The sequence below is a fragment of the Stylophora pistillata genome, chromosome 3, assembly GCF_964205215.1.
Source record: "Stylophora pistillata chromosome 3, jaStyPist1.2, whole genome shotgun sequence".
In the NCBI taxonomy this organism is placed as follows: Eukaryota; Metazoa; Cnidaria; class Anthozoa; order Scleractinia; family Pocilloporidae; genus Stylophora; species Stylophora pistillata.
The window spans coordinates 5,629,785-5,647,500 of NC_142521.1; the positions used below are offsets into that span (position 1 = coordinate 5,629,785).

The 17,716-nt window shown below is 37.5% G+C and overlaps 2 protein-coding genes and 1 long non-coding RNA gene across 3 annotated transcripts in view; 2 read left to right on the top strand and 1 right to left on the bottom strand.

Annotated features, from left to right (window-relative positions):
* Positions 1-1,673: 1,673 nt before the first annotated feature.
* On the top strand, positions 1,674-6,239 carry LOC148734269 (ras-related protein Rab-18-like). The gene is made up of 2 exons (XM_088754619.1): positions 1,674-2,846; positions 4,757-6,239. Exons 1-2 carry the CDS (start codon positions 2,664-2,666, stop codon positions 5,213-5,215), a joined length of 642 nt encoding a protein of 213 aa, XP_088610745.1. The 5' UTR covers positions 1,674-2,663; the 3' UTR covers positions 5,216-6,239.
* Positions 6,240-6,808: 569 nt separating this feature from the next.
* Positions 6,809-15,968, bottom strand: LOC148734270 (NADH dehydrogenase [ubiquinone] iron-sulfur protein 3, mitochondrial-like). The gene is made up of 6 exons (XM_088754610.1): positions 15,886-15,968; positions 10,242-10,328; positions 9,658-9,887; positions 8,989-9,114; positions 7,869-7,988; positions 6,809-7,173 (listed from the first exon to the last, which is right to left on the bottom strand). The coding sequence occupies exons 1-6, from the start codon at positions 15,953-15,955 to the stop codon at positions 7,000-7,002; spliced, it is 807 nt and encodes a 268-aa protein (XP_088610736.1). The 5' UTR covers positions 15,956-15,968; the 3' UTR covers positions 6,809-6,999.
* Positions 15,969-16,614: 646 nt separating this feature from the next.
* The window catches only part of LOC148734271 (uncharacterized), a 2,582-nt gene continuing 1,480 nt past the window's right edge, over positions 16,615-17,716 (top strand). Inside the window, exon 1 of the long non-coding RNA XR_015999105.1 lies at positions 16,615-17,705. This is a non-coding gene — a long non-coding RNA (uncharacterized LOC148734271). The remainder of the gene's footprint in view (positions 17,706-17,716) is intronic.

Consider the following 17,716-nt stretch of genomic DNA (forward strand, 5'->3'; position numbering starts at 1 on the left):
TACCCTTGTTAACCCATGCTCTACCCCGTTTACCTCCATCCACCCCTGTTTAGCCAGGTTCTACAACATTCACCCTCATCTACCCTAGGTAATCCATGTTCTACCGCGTTTACCATCATCTACCCTAGGTAACCCATGTTCTACCACGTTCACCCTCATCTACCCTAGGTAAGCCATGTTCTACCCCGTTTACCCCCGTCTACCATTGGGTAGATGAGGGTGAACGTGGTATAACATGGGTTACCTAGGGTAGATGAGGGTGAACGTGATAGGACATGTGTTACCTGAGGTAGATGGAGGTTAGTGAGGTAGAATAAAGGTAACTGATGGAACAAGGTTACATAGGACATATCGTGCAACATACATGAAGGTAATATTACTTAGATTAATATGTATAAGTTATTTGGATATGATATGGCGTAGTTACTAAAAGTTGGAATTACCTGAAACCACCTGAAACCACCTGAAACAACCTGAAACCACCTGAAACCACCTGAAACCACCTGAAACCACCTGAAACCATCTGCAACCCCCATGGAAACCATCTGAAATTACCTGAAACCACCCAAGAAGCCATCTAAACCCACGTGAATTAAACATTATCGCAAATCGGTATCTTAATTTTCAGCATGACGCAAAGCTTCTGCATTGATAATTTACTCTACTTTACGTCTATTTTTATCTGTTATCTCACTGTCACTGACAATGAAAATAGTTTCAGTTTCGCGACGCATTCCAAGATCTCGTTTGATAACGAAGGGAAGAGAGATAAATCTTGTAATTACACACTGTGTACACGTTTTTCGAGCTGCGCGGTCTGCGGTCTGCGTTCTGCGTTTTTGAGGTCTGTGTTAACGAGACACCTGAGTTGCTTTGTACGATTGTACCAAAAATGATTTCATATAGTAGAAGTACTTTAACGTGAAAACAGATATTCCGAGATCTCGTCTGATAACATCAATGACAAAAGAGAGATAGATAAATCTGGTAATTACACATGTATACACAAAGGAAAACTGATTGCGCACACGTCGACTGACTCAAAAGGCACACACATAACCTATGCAAGACTGGTACGGCTCGACAGTGGAGGGTCGTAACATAACCTAAGCAAGACTGGTACGGCTCGACAGTGGACGGTCGTAACTGCGATATCTTCAATAAGAATTCAACTCCAATGTTTACATAGCAGTTTCGCTTACGCATTCCGTGATCTCGTTTGATAACAAAGGGAAGAGAGATAAATCTGGTAATTACACACTGTGTAGACCTTTTTCGAGGCGTGGCTATTCGAGGTGTGCGGTTTGCGGTCTGCGGTTTGCGGTCTGCGGTCTGCGTTCATGTCTGCGTGCTTTCATGTAATTTTCAGGTAATTTCAGATGGTTTCAGGTGGTTTCATTGGTGGTTTCAGATGGTTTCAGATGGTTTCAGATGGTTTCAGGTGGTTTCAGGTGGTTTCAGGTGGTTTCAGGTGGTTTCAGGTGGTTTCAGGTGATTCCAACTTTTAGTAACTACCTATGATATGGACCTAACATCAACGCTTTATTGTTTTTCAATATGGCAGGCATGTTTACACGCCGTAGTTACTAAAAGTTGGAATCACCTGAAACCACCTGAAACCATCTGAAACCACCTGAAACCACCTGAAACCACCTGAAACCATCTGCAACCCCCATGGAAACCATCTGAAATTACCTGAAACCACCCAAGAAGCTATCTAAACCCACGTGAATTAAACATTATCGCAAATCGGTATCTTAATTTTTAGCATGACGCAAAGCTTCTGTATTGCTAATTTACTCTACTTTACGTCTATTTTTATCTGTTATCTCACTGTCACTGACAATGAAATTAGTTTCAGTTTCGCGACGCATTCCAAGATCTCGTTTGATAACAAAGGGAAGAGAGATAAATCTTGTAATTACACACTGTGTACACGTTTTTCGAGCTGCGCGGTCTGCGGTCTGCGTTCTGCGTTTTTGAGGTCTGTGTTAACGAGACACCTGAGTTGCTTTGTACGATTGTACCAAAAATGATTTCATATAGTAGAAGTACTTTAACGTTAAAACAGATATTCCGAGATCTCGTCTGATAACATCAATGACAAAAGAGAGATAGATAAATCTGGTAATTACACACTGTATACACAAAGGAAAACTGATTGCGCACACGTCGACTGACTCAAAAGGCACACACATAACCTATGCAAGACTGGTACGGCTCGACAGTGGACGGTCGTAACTGCGATATGTTCAATAAGAATTCAACTCCAATGTTTACATAGCAGTTTCGCTTACGCACTCAGTGATCTCGTTTGATAACAAAGGGAAGAGAGATAAATCTGCTAATTACACACTGTGTAGACCTTTTTCGAGGCGTGGCTATTCGAGGTGTGCGGTTTGCGGTGTGCGGTTTGCGGTCTACGGTCTGCGTTCATGTCTGCGTGCTTTCATGTAATTTTCAGGTAATTTCAGATGGTTTCAGGTGGTTTCATTGGTGGTTTCAGATGGTTTCAGATGGTTTCAGGTGGTTTCATGTGGTTTCAGGTGGTTTCAGGTGGTTTCAGGTGATTCCAACTTTTAGTAACTACCGTTTACACGCACCGAATTCAACATTAATCGTTTTCAGTTTCAATAGCCAAATTCTCACTGGAAAATCTAGACATGGCTGAAGGTGGCGCTGAGGAACTAGGTGTGTACAAAGTTGCTTTGTGTGGAATGAGTGGAGTTGGTAAAACGTCCATTTTTCACCGAGTTCTTGGCAATGGTTTCAAGGCTAATACATTTGAATTTAAACATATGCCAGAAGAAATGGTCAGAGTCCAAGTTAAAGAGAAAACTATCATGGTAAGAAAAAAATGAAAATATAAGCATTGGAGGAACTGATAGGTTCAAGTGATTGCCATATCGTTCTGTGTGATTTTGGCTCCCTAAAAATGATTTTTCGTGTCTGTATAATGGGTAAAAATATGCATATGGGTGGTCAAGCCAGAAAAGGGGTACCGTATTTATTCATCTATAAGTCGAGACCCTAAACTTCGGTCTGTTTTAATTGGGAAGGTTCTTAAAACACGTAAATTTAAAATACTCGGTTGTAAGCCGAGACCACATTTAAAGAAATTCACTCTCGAACAAACTGAAATGAACGCAAAAGTTTCGAAACAGAAAAGAGTTTCAATGCAGTATTGCCGTCTAAAACACATTCTGAGATAACCAGAGAGTAAGTCATCAGTGAGTCGCTAGAGGAAAGATCAAGAGAATCTCTTTAATGGAGAGCTCGAGATGTCAGCGAAACGCACAACGATGGGCCGTTACATTCAGAAATATCCGCGGCTCAGTGGACAGTGGATGAGACATTACTTGATTCGTTTACAGAGCAGAGAAGCCAAGATAAGTTTTCTTTTTACGTGCATGATCACAAATTTCAACACCGTAACATGTGATGATCAACAAGTTTGTTTACCAATCTTGAGAATGGGCAATTCTGATTGGTCAGCTTCGAAATGTTTAAAACACTTTCGCAAGCTCCATACTACTATACACTCGTTCAAAACCTGCAGAATCTCTCATACTCTAGATGGCATGAAAGATGAAGCAATCTACTCGGAATAAACGGCAGAACTAGCTGATGAGGAGGTGGAGGACGAATTCCACGCCGACACTGAGGATGAACACTAAGCTGTATTTACTATGCACTGAAAACAACAAACTGCTTCTTTGGAAGCAACCACATATTTAAAGTCAATGACCAACTTCAACTTGTTTTGTTATTTACTTCTGCATGCAATATCTCGGCTTATAGACTAATATATCTGTTTCCTTTGAATTTGCTGTTTCGTAAAAATTATGTTTGGAAAAACACTCGGCTGTAAGCCGAGAACCCTTCTCCAACTCAAATGTTTGAGATTTTGGTAAAGTTTTGTGAAAAAACCACTCGGCTTATAGATGAATAAATATGGTAGTATGAGTACCTGATGCATATGTATGAACTTTCATTACCCTACTACATAATGGAGGAATAATGATTTCTCGGTATGTGGTGATATACCTTTATAGTGTAGTTCCAGAAAATATCCATGCCCCCCACAGAAGCCTCGATGTGAGCCCCTGTACCCTTGGAAATCTTAGCCCATGACCCCCTCCCCCTGGGAACTTCCAACAACCTTCCTTGGGGGTATGGATATTTTCTGGAACTGCACATTCAGAGAAGGGTCAAAGTGCAGAACACATGATCAATCTATTTGCAAGGTATATTTATTGAGGTAGCTCCCAAGTTGTTTTGAATTATCAGTGATCAAGTTGATTGGCCAGCTACCGCCACATTCAATAATATATGTTACTACTGGTAGTTCTTTGGCCATACAAGCCTCCTGCCAAGCCTTTTATCATTGAGTAATGTAATAGTTGGAGAGCTGAATGTGGGAGAAATGACTCTTGTTGGCAAGCTGCCACTGAGGAAATTGCAGAAAAGAATTCTGAAAAAAAAACTTAGGCTTTGATGAAATTCAAACCTGTGCCTTGCTGATACTACTGGGTCCTACTACCAACTGAAGCGCACAGTCCTATGTTGGTTGTAAGGCACATTTTCTGGGTAGTTTGTTCATGTAAAAGAATCTGATCATGATTTAATAAAAAATTTAATAGACTCTTCCCATATCCCACCCCTCTAAAGAAAATTTGGTGAAAGGAACAATCATTTTGAGTTGATGTCAATTTGTCAAGGGTAATTTTGTTTCTTGTTTAAATGATTTTGTCAGATTCACCTTCATGACACGGCTGGAATGGAGAGATATGAGGCTGGTTTGACTCGACAGTACTACCATGGAAGTAATGTTGTGCTCTTAGTTTATGACTGTGAAGAAATGGAAACCTTAGAAGAACTTAAGATCTACTACAATGATGCTAAAAAGCATACTAATGGTGCTGCTATGGTGTTGGTAGGGAACAAGATTGACAAGGAGTTTCCGAGTGTAGAAAAAGGAGATGCTGAAAAAATACTCTGTAATCACATAGAGCAAGGCTGGCCTCATTGTAAATTTCAATACAAGGCTGAAACATCTGCAAAGACAGATACTGGAATTAGAGAGCTTATACAGTCAGTGGCAGAATATTTAGTAAAAATTGCAGAACCTAGTAATTTGAAAAAATTTGGGGAGATTGATGTGGGGCAGGGGGACACAAAAAAAGATTCTCCACCATCAGGCAGTTGCTGTTAGTTATTACATATGGAATATGTATGTTATTAACCGAGTGTGGAGTCAGTATGGCAGGATATCTGTTAATACTTTTCGTGTAGGGCTAAGTCCCAGCCATCTTACTCAAACAAGCTTGATCAATGATGGATTTATCTTTCTATTGTTCAAAAGAATTGTAATATAACTTATAAAACTCCTTTTTTTTTTTAATGTCCTTGACTGGCATTTTAAGATAACCAAGCTGTAACACCTACTGGAAAAGATTTATCTTGTTAGGTAACCCAAGCCCATCCTGCCTGCCCTGGTAGCCAAACAGGGGACAGAATTTGCTAAATCCCTCTGACCCATAGAGCCAGCCATATATAATAACAAACTTTGACCAATGGCCTGTGTTTGTCTGCTTTAGGTGGGCACTGTATCTATTATTTTATTATTTAAGTAATGTGCAAAGCTTTAACTGCCAGGAAGGGATTATAATGCTTAGTAATCATTCCAACAAGGATGCAGTCAATTTTGATTGCTATGGTCACAGGACCACCAATAGTTCAGACAGTCTTCCCCTTTACTTTCCATGTGATTGTTGGGAGTCTCACCTTTTTAAGTGATTGCAGTAATTACAAAGATCATTGTAATTTACAGATGGTCTTCCTGCTCCTACAAAAGAGGCAGAAAGATTGGGAATGCCCCAGTTGTGGACAAAATGTGCATTTGTTAGTGTATGTTACCAAGATATTGTCGGAACATCAAACTGTGAGTGCATGCAATATACAAGGTATTGTGGTAAACTTTAAATGAGACTGTGTTTCATTCTGTTGAGAGAGAAGGAAAAATGAGTGAAGTAAACTTCACAATAGTGTTTTGCAACTTAAAGGAAAGCCACTTTCTTATAGTGCAACATCAAATTACATTTTTGTTACACTTGTGAATACTCCATCAAATGGTAACTTTTAGTCTTGTGCCAAAAATGGATAACAATAATCAAATCACACAAGTGATAAGATCAATGTACATTCGCTCCAATGAAGGGCTAATGCTCGAAATGTCAGCTTTTGTAATCGTTACGGTGACCAATTTACCACTTCAACTTTGTGGATATATCCAAATTATTTCGTTACTCCCACCAACGCAGCCCCAAACAGTTTCTTTCAAAACTATCAGCCTTTATACATTTGATATAGCTGCATGTATTGCACGATTCTGAGGTGACTCCTCAAACAACACCAAGGGAACAATGGACCTTATGACACCAAAGATGTCTGAATGTTTTACCACAAGACAGATTATGCAATGAAAGATCTTTCAGTTAAAAGCCAGCTGACTTTGAATTTGAGTAATTCCTGTCTCTGATCTCCCTTGACTACTCCATGTAATGCTTCAAAATAAGCAAGCTAGCTTAGCAAGCTTAGCCACCCATACTTTTACATCTGAACAGCAGTTGTTAAAAAGTTTAATTCAAGCCTTGCTGAATAAAATTGATTTCAAACTGAAAGTTCATCCAAATTCAAAAGTAATTGCACTTGTTAACCTTTAAAATCTGCACTGCACTTAGGTTCACACCTAACAACAAAACAGAAATTAAAAATAAAATTAATGTTATTAGTAAAGGCCACACACTTGTTTTGGTTTGCATTGATTTATTTACAATAAAATTGTTATATTTTCTTCTTTAAAGTAGAAAATACACAACATACTCAGAATAACCTCACAAGGGGGATGAACATGTTCACATACCGATCAATTATAGAAAATTGCACTTTGTTATGAAACCTGAAATTACACATCAGTACTACAGAGATACTTCATCCTTAACTACTTTCAGGTTTGTCTCCCTGTGGAAGTTGACTTTGCTGTGCAGCTTCAATTTCCTCCCTGTGTGCTGGGAAATTTTCCCAAGGTGACTGGAGATCAAACTTGCGGAATTCTTGAGCCATTTCCACTGGTTCACAAACAACACGCTTTAGTTCATCATCATACCTCACCTAAAATATCAATAAATAATACATCACTTTAATCCTACATGAGTAGAAAGTTGACTCCCATGAGTGGCTGATGTAGAATTTCTCCTTACAACATATATATATATATATATATTATATATACAATACCAAGCAGACAAGAGATGAGAATAAAGACAAATATAAATCAGTGGATTTTAGGTTGATTAAATACAAAATTCTCCAAACTAACATCATAAGAACTATATGGCAGACAGTAGGGAGAATCACTAAGGAGATCTTGGGAGTGAAAGTCTGTACTCAAGCCTAGTGGCCCACCTACCGGTACCTGGAGCTTATCTTAGTTTCCTCAGCAAGAAGAAACTAGGAGTTAACTGCTTCTCTCCCTCCCCTCCCCTCCCCCCTCTGGATGGGAAGCCAGTTCATTGCAAGCTTACCCCAGGCATTTCACCAGGCTCCCCTGATAATTTCTTGATACCCGTTTTTTACCCTTCCGTGGGTGGAGAGAGACTTGTTGCTCAGAGATGAGATCTATCTAGCTTTGCTTGAAGAGCATCCAGCCCTGTGAACTAGAAAAGTTTGAGGTTTAAATTTTCTCTATTCAACATTAATCTTCAACCCCTGCTTGTGAAAACTGTCTGACATTTTTCTCTATAAAAAATTTCTCATTGTTATAAACATAAATATGTGATACATATTAAAATAAAGCCTATCACTACCTCCACATAACCAGTTAAGGGAAAGTCCTTTCTAAATGGATGTCCTTCAAATCCATAGTCTGTTAGGATTCTTCTCAAGTCTGGATGATCAGCAAAGAATACACCATACATATCCCAAATCTGCCACAAAAAAGGGTAAATGTTGTAGTTTCACAATGAATCCCTTACTAGGGCTGACACAAATCAACAGATGCCTTGCTAGAATATTTCAAACATTTGGGATTTACACAAGACAGAAACTACTCCCAAAAATGTTCATTTGCAATACAGATTAAGCCTTTAGGTTAGACAAAGTCATTAAGCATTTTACATATGCTTATATTCAAGGGTGGGGGCACTTACGAGTTGGGAACTCTTCTAATCGAAACTTCTTTTATTTTACTCCAGCAAAAAATAAGAGGACCCCTATATGAATTGAGCTGTGACCAGAACATAACAATACTTTATTACACGACTCGGGCAGTCAGAGGGCCAATAACTAAAATCAACCAATCAAAATACTCTATTGCCGGTCCAATATTCTCTAAGTATTGGACCGGGCACTGTCCTGAATGGTCCCGAATGATACCACACTTGTGTCCCTTTGAACTTCAGTTGTATAATAAATCTCTTATTAACCAAGCTTGCTCGGGACTGTACTGGAAGAACATCGGCCCTCAGTCTTTTTTGTATGGACCCCGTTGTGCTCGGTCCGTACTGTCAAGACCTCGGGCCAATATTCTCCCAGTATGGCCCTCGCGCTTGGTTAATAAGATATATAGTTCACACTTTGACTTTAGTTCTAATTAATCCACATGATACAGTCATAACACTTTTCACTTAGAACTATTCTTTTTCAAAAAAGAATATCTTTTTTTGTGATTGTTTTCATGTAAATGGGCCTCTATTAGACCTGGTATTACACCAAGTAGACCTTATAAGTTCTAGGAATAATTTTTTTGTTTCAAAGAGATGGGTCTTTCTCAGGCAAGGAGTGAGGCTTGAGGCTAAAAGTACGATTTAGAGTTCTGGAATTAAAAGAGTTTTCAAGAAGCTGGAACTGTAGACTTAAGCCAGAACAAAGAATTGAATTGTGCTTTTGATTGATGCTGTTGCAGTACTTTCATATCAATATACTTACCTCTCTTTCATACCAGTTTGCCACCTTAAACACAGGGTTAGCAGAATCAACTGCTGTTAGTTCATCAGTATAAGTTTTGACACAGATCCTTGAGTTGTATCTCAGGGAGAGCAAATTGTACACAATCTGTGCAAGATAAAAAGAGATTAAACTTAAAATTTTCTCATGTACATGTTGTAGTTCAATTTCATGCTTGGTTCAAATTTTATTTTCATTTGTTTCAAAATCATTATCATACATTAACATGACCGAGAACAAAGGAAAATAAAATTTGAACCAAGGATACAATTGAACTACAACATATACACACCTACATGCAGGAAACTTACAAAAGCTTCAGGAAATCACTTCTGATAGTGTGTAAAATCAGGAATTGAAAACTCCAGCTTTTTTTTTTCTTTTAAACATATTCCCCAAAAGCACCTAGGCTTAATTTTAATTCAATTTATTAAGGCTCACACACAAACAGACACACATTCAAACAACACACACAAATTGCAATAACAATGAGTTAAACTTACAAAGCTAGGGACACATTATTCAAACAATCAAACAATGGCCTCTGAAAGGTGATTATAGTATTAATTATAAACTTTGTACTTCCCCAAAATAAAAAAGCACAATTGACATAATGATATTCTTAATTCTATGTTTTACTTTGTGTTGCACCTCAAACCTATAAGGCTTTCCTAATTTATCCACAACTGTTTGGTCAGCTAGAGACTTGTACTGTGCATTAGTGTGATCTTTGAGGAAAGTCAAAACAGGGATAATTCCTTCAGGAGCAATGAGTAATTCTAGTTCTTTGGTTTGTGTCATTTGAACTTGCTGGATGTACTTTGGCAGAATGCTGGCCACGTATTGTCCAAACTCTGACAGCTGAGCCACTGCTGCATCCTCTGTTTAATGATCAAGATGACAGAGATTAAACAACTGAAGTAAAAAAAGCTTAATATTAATATTTTCATTGAATTTCATTGAATTTTGGTATTGAATATTGCTACAATTGGCTTGCCATAGCTATAACATCCTAGACTCAGTTGCGAAACAATACTCCACAGAGGCGCTGCATCAAATTTACTGTGGAGATCAAATCTAAACGTACTGTTAATAGCAACTCATATATAGATAGGTGTCTAGGGCAAATCAGCCAGTTAAAATCAATTACGGTTGATAAAGTAGGATTTTATTTAACCCAAGTGAAGTACGACATCTAACCCAGGCCTTAACTCAATAAATGTACAATTTGTTACCTTTTACTGCCACTTCACTGGAGAGTTTCCGAGACTGCTGTGAGAAAATTGCAGAAGCAAAACAAGGCTTGCAGCATTTGTATTGATCTAGGAAAATGTATGACATACAAATGAATATTATTTACATGAATAAATCTGTTTGCATTCGAGAACGTTTACAGTCCTTTTGAAGAAGTCATGTACGGAATTAACGGCTTGGAATCATGCATCACCAACCGATGATTACATAAATACTAAAATGTTCCATGCAGGCCCCCTTACCAAATCTACATATATGTGACATATATGTGACATAGGTTCAGTTGTTGCACATATATGTCACATATATGTGCATATATGTGACATATAGTTAAAATGCTACAGTCATTTCTACATATATGTCACATATGTCTGCATATATGTGACATATATGAAAATTGGCGAGGATGAAAACATATATGTAACATGTATGCAAGTTTGCACATATATGTAGCATTTATGTTTGCTCATATTTATTGATATAGCCTTGCATGGACTGATACAGTAAATTGAGGAGTCCCTAATTCCATTGTAGGGTTCAAATATTACATGATGCAGTGCTGTTTTCATTTTTATTACACTGTATGAATAATAAACTTAAAATGGAAAAGTGCTTATATCAATCTCTATAAGCACATTATATATACTCATGCATGCAGATCTGATTGTGAACTATTAAATATTTAACATTTTGCCAATCCTACTTAAATGATAACGTCAGCTTTTATAATCGTAACAGTGGCCAATTTACCATTTCAACTTTGTTGATATATTCAAATTATTTCATTGCCCCTACTGACGCAGCCCCAAACAGTTTCTTTTAGAAACTATCAGCCTCTACTTAAACGATAGCTTGCATGTATCCTGCTTGAACCTTTCTCTCAAATGAATTAATGCAATCCAAGTTTTTGGTGAAGCTAGGCTGGGTTATTTATGCTGTCATCATAACAAAATTGCTTAAATTATTTGATACAAAGTGAGATTCTTCTGAACTACAAATACCAAAGAGAAATACCTGAATTTCGGTGCCACTAATTCTTTAAATACATGTAGCTAAAACAGGCAAACCATATAGCAAGGATAAGCTCTGATGGTGTGGGTCTCATGGCTTGTGTACAGCTCTACCTTATGGTCCATGCATGTATCAAGTCTGCAAAGTACTTTTTAAGAGCATTCAATGAGCTGACACACTTAATTGTTAAGTAATCCAGGAATACAGTGCAAATTAATCGAAGCAATTACACCTAAAAGACAATTTCCATTTAGATTGCGAGCAACCACCAAAGTAAGGATCAAAAGAACGCTCTCAGACGGTTTAAGTAGTGAACCTGGGTACACAAAGGGATCCTTAAAAGTTTCTGTTTGATTGGAGATGTCGCCACCAACTGATTTCTCTTCATCATCTGAAAAGCTTTCGCGATAGCTTCTTCCATCACCTTCAGAGTCACCGCTCCAATTCATGTCCAAAATATCATTGCTGTTGTCTTCAGGCGACGACATTCCTTGATGGTCCGGAGATGAAGGCAATGACATATCTGACATAGTCTCCGACATACTCAAGTCCGCATTAATTGTCATCACGGTCATCTGAATACTCTAATTTGCGATTTCCAAGCGAAACATTCCCACTTTCCTCGGGAGTTTGCTCATCTTCATCTGAGGTAAGTTGTACCGTTTTATCCTGCTGTCGATAAAAAGTGCTTTTGGGTTTTTGAAGGGATACTTCTCTTCGATGAATGTTGTGGCCATCTCGCCTTCTTAACGTTCCACCATTTTACATGGCATGTAAAGCGCATGCCCTCTCATCACGAAAGTCCACAATGCCTGAGGGCACGCATCACGTGGTAATATTCATGTGACTAGACAAGAGCGTCGACAAGAGCGGGAGTTTTTGAGTCGCAAGTGCCGAAGCATTGTTTCATCGGATAAATTTCGCTAGTGTTCTCCCATTTTGGACAACTTTTCTCATAATGAGAGAAACAAAGGCGCCTTCTCGCTTAGCTAACGGCTTTGATAAGTCATGCAAAATTAACTGCGTTATATGGATAGTTGTCTTAGCTGCGAATAAATGCTTTCCGCTGTACCTTGGTTCCAGAGGAATTTTGTTTGAAAGCTAGGCCGATTGCGGATTCAACTTTGCCATAAAGATTCGCTACCTTCGGCATGTTTTGAGAGCGTGAAATTTCGGGTCATCCTCGGTGTAAAAACCTGATGAGGTTTTCTTTGTGTCATGAGGAATTGTTTTGCTGTACGCTTTTGTTTTTAATGTTTTGTTGTCTTTGTTTTACGTCACTCGTGAGCTTTACAGGTTTTTACACCGAGGATGAGCCGAAATTTCCGTTTGTTTTCATTGATGTCAATACAGAGGCCACTAAATAACAAAGGACAGTACAGTGTTTGCTTTTCCATGCTGCAATAGATCTTTTCGCGGTAAAAGGAGGGCAGCATCGTCGAGTGGTCAGCGTGCCAGACTTGCAATCTGTCGCTCCTGGGTTCAAGTCCCGCCTTGGCGACTACTTGGATTAGCCCCGAATTTCAAATCCTCGGCCATGCTTGAAATATAGCTAACTGGTTTGCCTTCGGCCAGTTGGGATTCTTAACAACGTTATTTTCAATTTGAATTATTTGTTTAACTTGTTTCGTGGAAAACCTGTAAACTAGCTTCTAGCTAAGTGTTTCTCCACGTTACACTGTTTATTATTATATAACTGTTTATTAAAATCCGCCATTTTGGAAACGGGGCAAACAGAGCGAAAAGTGTTTGTAGGCAATGTCAAAAAACGTCTGTAATATAAAAATCTGGACAAGACTTCCATATTATATCCCCATAGTTGAGTATGCATTCAATTCTTGGATAAAGGAAAGCAGAGGAAAAACAACATATTTCCTTTGGGACTACAGCTTTGTTTTTGATTGGTAGGGGGTTATACGAAAATCTTTCCAAAATCTGCACAAACGTTGAATGGTGAGGGTAATATGGAGGCCCGAGCATTTCTCTATTTAAAATTGAGGGGGATATATAAAGGTAAGCTGAAAAGTGGGTGATCGTGTTTTTAATTTTCCTTACATCTTTCTGTAAACCCCGCAAATTTTTCAAGGTCAGGGAAGAGTTACTGGGGAATTTTGCAAAAAGTCAAGGAAAATCTTAGTTCCCGTCAAAGTCAGTGAAAAGTAGGGGAATGTTGATTTGAGGGTTCCACAGAGGTTTGTGGAGTAGTCGATCAAGTGTAGCAAATCGGATAGAAAGCTTAAAAGCGATGGAGAAGTGTATCATAGAACAATAGAACTATGCTATTCCGAGAAATTTCGTAAATCGTTCCCTGCATGTCTTAAGCCTTAGCCATTTTATATTTAAGTTGTGCACCCCAAGGAAATAAAACAAACCATCAAACCCTGCTTAACTCTGTGCTAATAATATTTTGTGCACTGTGCTTTCGATAATTTGGTAATTAATTTAATTCAAGGTCAGTGAAAAATGTTTTGAGGTCAGTGAAAAGTCAGAGAAAAGTCAGGGAATTTTTTGGGTTCCAATGAGTGCAACCTTTTGTTAGTATTACTATATTTAAGATATATCACAAACTAATCTATGATTCTAAGTATATATCTTGCTTCTCATTTGACAGCATTTGTATAGTCCCAATTCAAGAACTCAAAAGTGGCCCTTTTGCAAAAAACCATCCAGGACACGTGCACAGGATGCCACAGAGGAATTTCAAAAAGGAAAGAATGTTGACACTATATCGTTAGCATGCACTTGCATTTTATGACCCTTAATCTTGTCCAATACATTCCATTGAAGTTCATGCACTCATCAGCAACCTATATGGGCAATAGACTTATCATTTTCTCAGTTGAATGCCTGGTTTATTGTTTGATGGGTTCTGAGTTAATGTTTTTGAATGTTGCATATTTGGGGGACCATCCATTGAGGGAGATTGTTATCTGCTTTTTTTATCTATAATGCCCTTGAAAATAGAAAAAAACTTGATTGTGGCAATTGATGTGCTTTAACTCAAGAGAAGTTTCTCCAACTGACCTGTAATTTACCAAGTACATGTCACTGGTGTACATGTTGTGGTTCAGTTTTATCCTAGGTTCAATTTTTATTTTCATTTGTATTAATTAAACTCTATCATTATTGCATATAGCCATATATCCAACAACAAATGGAAATAAAATTTGCCTGTAGGATAAAACTGAAATACATCACTTTGATGCTGTACGTTGTAATTCAGGCCATTTTATTGATGTAAACACTCATTCACTTTGTTTAAGGAGGAATACAATTATATGCTTTGTTTGCCACAACGATATATGTCTATGAGTATTTTCTTGCTTTACATTTGGGTACAGCTTTTCATTTGCATATACAGGCTGTTGATGTTTTATATAACTGTTTAATATGAAAAAAGATTGGCTCATAAAATTTAGAAGAACTGCAGAAATGTAATGGTCAAGAGGCCAACTCCAATGTAGCTTTGTTGGTTTATTAGCTCGACGTTTGGACCGTCTCAGTCTTCCTCAGGAGCATACTAATTACAATAAGATTAGTATGTGATTAGTATGTAATTAGTATGCTCCTGAGGAAGACCGAGGCGGTCGAAACGTTGGGCTAATAAACCAATAAAGCTACATTGGAGTTGGCCTCTTGACCATTACATTTCTGCTTTTATTTACGTTATTTCAAGAGCCCACGATCGCTTCAGTGATCCTCCAGGCAGCGCGTTTGAGACTGATCAGCATTGTTTGTGGGACCCCTTACAAGCTTCTACTTATATATATATATATATGTATATATATTTATATACAATTATTTAGGAAAATAAAAATTAAAACTTTGCACGAAGTTTTAGTGCGAAGTTTTAATTTTTATTTTCTCAAATGATTGTTTACAAAGCTCCATGATTCAAGGATAAGGTTTTTTACGTTTATATATATATATATATCAGTTCTATTTTCTTTACATATTAACAGGTTTCGCAAAGCCATGCCTTACAGAAATATATGATTTTGTGATCTCAATTAAGGATTGTGGTTATTCTTTATTGACTGCAATTGTTTTTGGCTAGCTATTATCAACTATAATACATCTATGCCTTTAGGTTGACCTGCATATGCATGCCCTCACCAAATCTACATATATGTGACATACATGTTACACATGTGTGCCACATATATGTGGCATATATGTGCAACGATTGAACTTATGTAACATATATGTCACATATATGTAGATTTGGTAAGGGTGCATTTGTGGTTCCCAGGTTCCACATATATGTTACATATATGTTACATATATATGTCACATATATGTGATATATATGCAACATGAGTGCCAAATTCCTACATATGCCACATTTATGTTACACATATGTGGCATATATTTGACATATATGCCACATATATGTGGCATATATGGCACATATATGTGGCATACATATGTAACATATATATGTCACATATATGTAGATTTGGTAAGGGCCGGCTTATGTGCAGGGGTTATGAAAGCAAGTCAGCGAAATATTTTGTAGTGTAAACGAAAAGAGACGATACAAAAAAAACACCACTGAAGGTTAAAAATAGACCAGAAAAATCACTCTTGAAACACGTCGACGAGTATACATACTTTTTAGAAGTACCCTTGGACCTGCAATAGCACCCAACCTCATCATCGGGCGAACATGGAAAGACGCCATTTTGATTTTCTTCAAAAATAGTGTAAGCCAGTTTATATCGGTTGTCACCTTTTTTTCTTGAGAAGACTATTGCTGGTTTAAGAGAATATTGTTACATTGAAGGCCTTTTTGATGTTTTTAAAATCTGTTCATAAAACTGCTTTGACCGAACTATTAAAGACTACACACCACAACAAGTACACAAGTACAGTAAGGCTTCTGTGATAGTTATGGTTTGCAAATCATTGCTTTATTTTCTTGTTTGCAGCTTTTTCATCACTGACTACAAGTACCGCATCTAGTACGTGCATATGAATTAAATTTAATGACCTAAGTACAAGTACTTTACCATAAAAACAACTAAACCAGACTTGTTATCGGTAAAAGTCAGATAAAAAAATTTCACAAAAAGTTCAGGTTTTTATTGTCTTCTGGGCAGTGTTTTATTTGGTTTAAAAAACTATCCAAAAGAAAGCTTTTGACTAAACGAACAGATGAAGTATAACCCTTGGATTAAAAATTCGCTAGAGGAAGAAAGATAACTCATTGACGCTCCTTTTTCTAAATTGATTCCTTAACAGGTGGGTACAGATAAAGGCGAGACAAGCTCAACTAGCGATGTTCAAGGCAAGTTACACAACTGAAAATAAAATGCGGGTTTGAAAAGTAAACTGAAGAAAGAAAGAATACTTATAGAAGCTTCTTTTTCTAGTTGAATCCCCAACAGGAACAGATACAGGCGAGACAAGTTCATCGAGTGATATTCAAAGCAATTACAATTTTCAGCATCACGTGTATTCCCTGGCTTCAGTTAAGTTACTTGTATGATATCTTTTTAATCACAGGATGAAGTTTTGAACCTATTTTATGCAGGCTTTTTCCAATATTCGTATTCAGTGCGGGGTGCCCTAGAATCATACATTCTTTGGGTTATGAATAGCTCACTTAAAAACCCCATGTTAAAGGTTGTAAAGCATGCTTGCGTGCATCGTCTAAATATGACAAAATTTTATGCTCTTCCTCACGTTGAAACTTCAGAAAAAAGCTGGCGAAAAATCTAGCTATTGAGTAATGAGAGATTGAAGTAATGCGATAAACCTCACAATGATGCAGTTTTTTCATGCCACTTATTGGCTATGTCACCTTTTCCTTCAGGTGATGTATCAACAGATGTTGAGCAAAGTACTCTTAGGAATGTTGATGAACTTGATCTCCTTCTCCCCTTAGTATTTGAAGGATTGTTCAATTAAAATTAGCCATATTAAACATAAATATAGAAGCAACAATAATAATGTTCCCACGGTTACAAAGCAAGGTGTTCTCCATTAAACTGGCGAAGATCTATCGTTGGCCCCACGATCTCTGGATGATGTTTACTTTTGACTGTTACACATCTCTTAATCTTTTTCAAACGCGATAATTGTGAGTAATACTGAAAAGAAACAAAAGGTATTCTTTTTTTTTTTTATGGTACACCCATTAAATACGTGTCCTGTTCTGGGAGATCTAATCTCTTTTTTATACGTTTTTATATCCTGCAAGAAACGTCAGTGCATCTTTGTTATTATAAAATTGCTGTAAATCGGAAAACGAATTCCATGGAAAAAAGGGGAAGAAACCATTTCTTTTACAACTTTGCTGTGAGGTGAGATCACAGTGATTTAATCATCGCTGTTCTCAAAGTCCATATCTGCACAAACGATGTGACCAAATGATGTGTTTGTCCACTGTTTATAGAAAGTGGGGAACCCGATGTCTTCAAAAGTTTCAGGTAAAAATCCA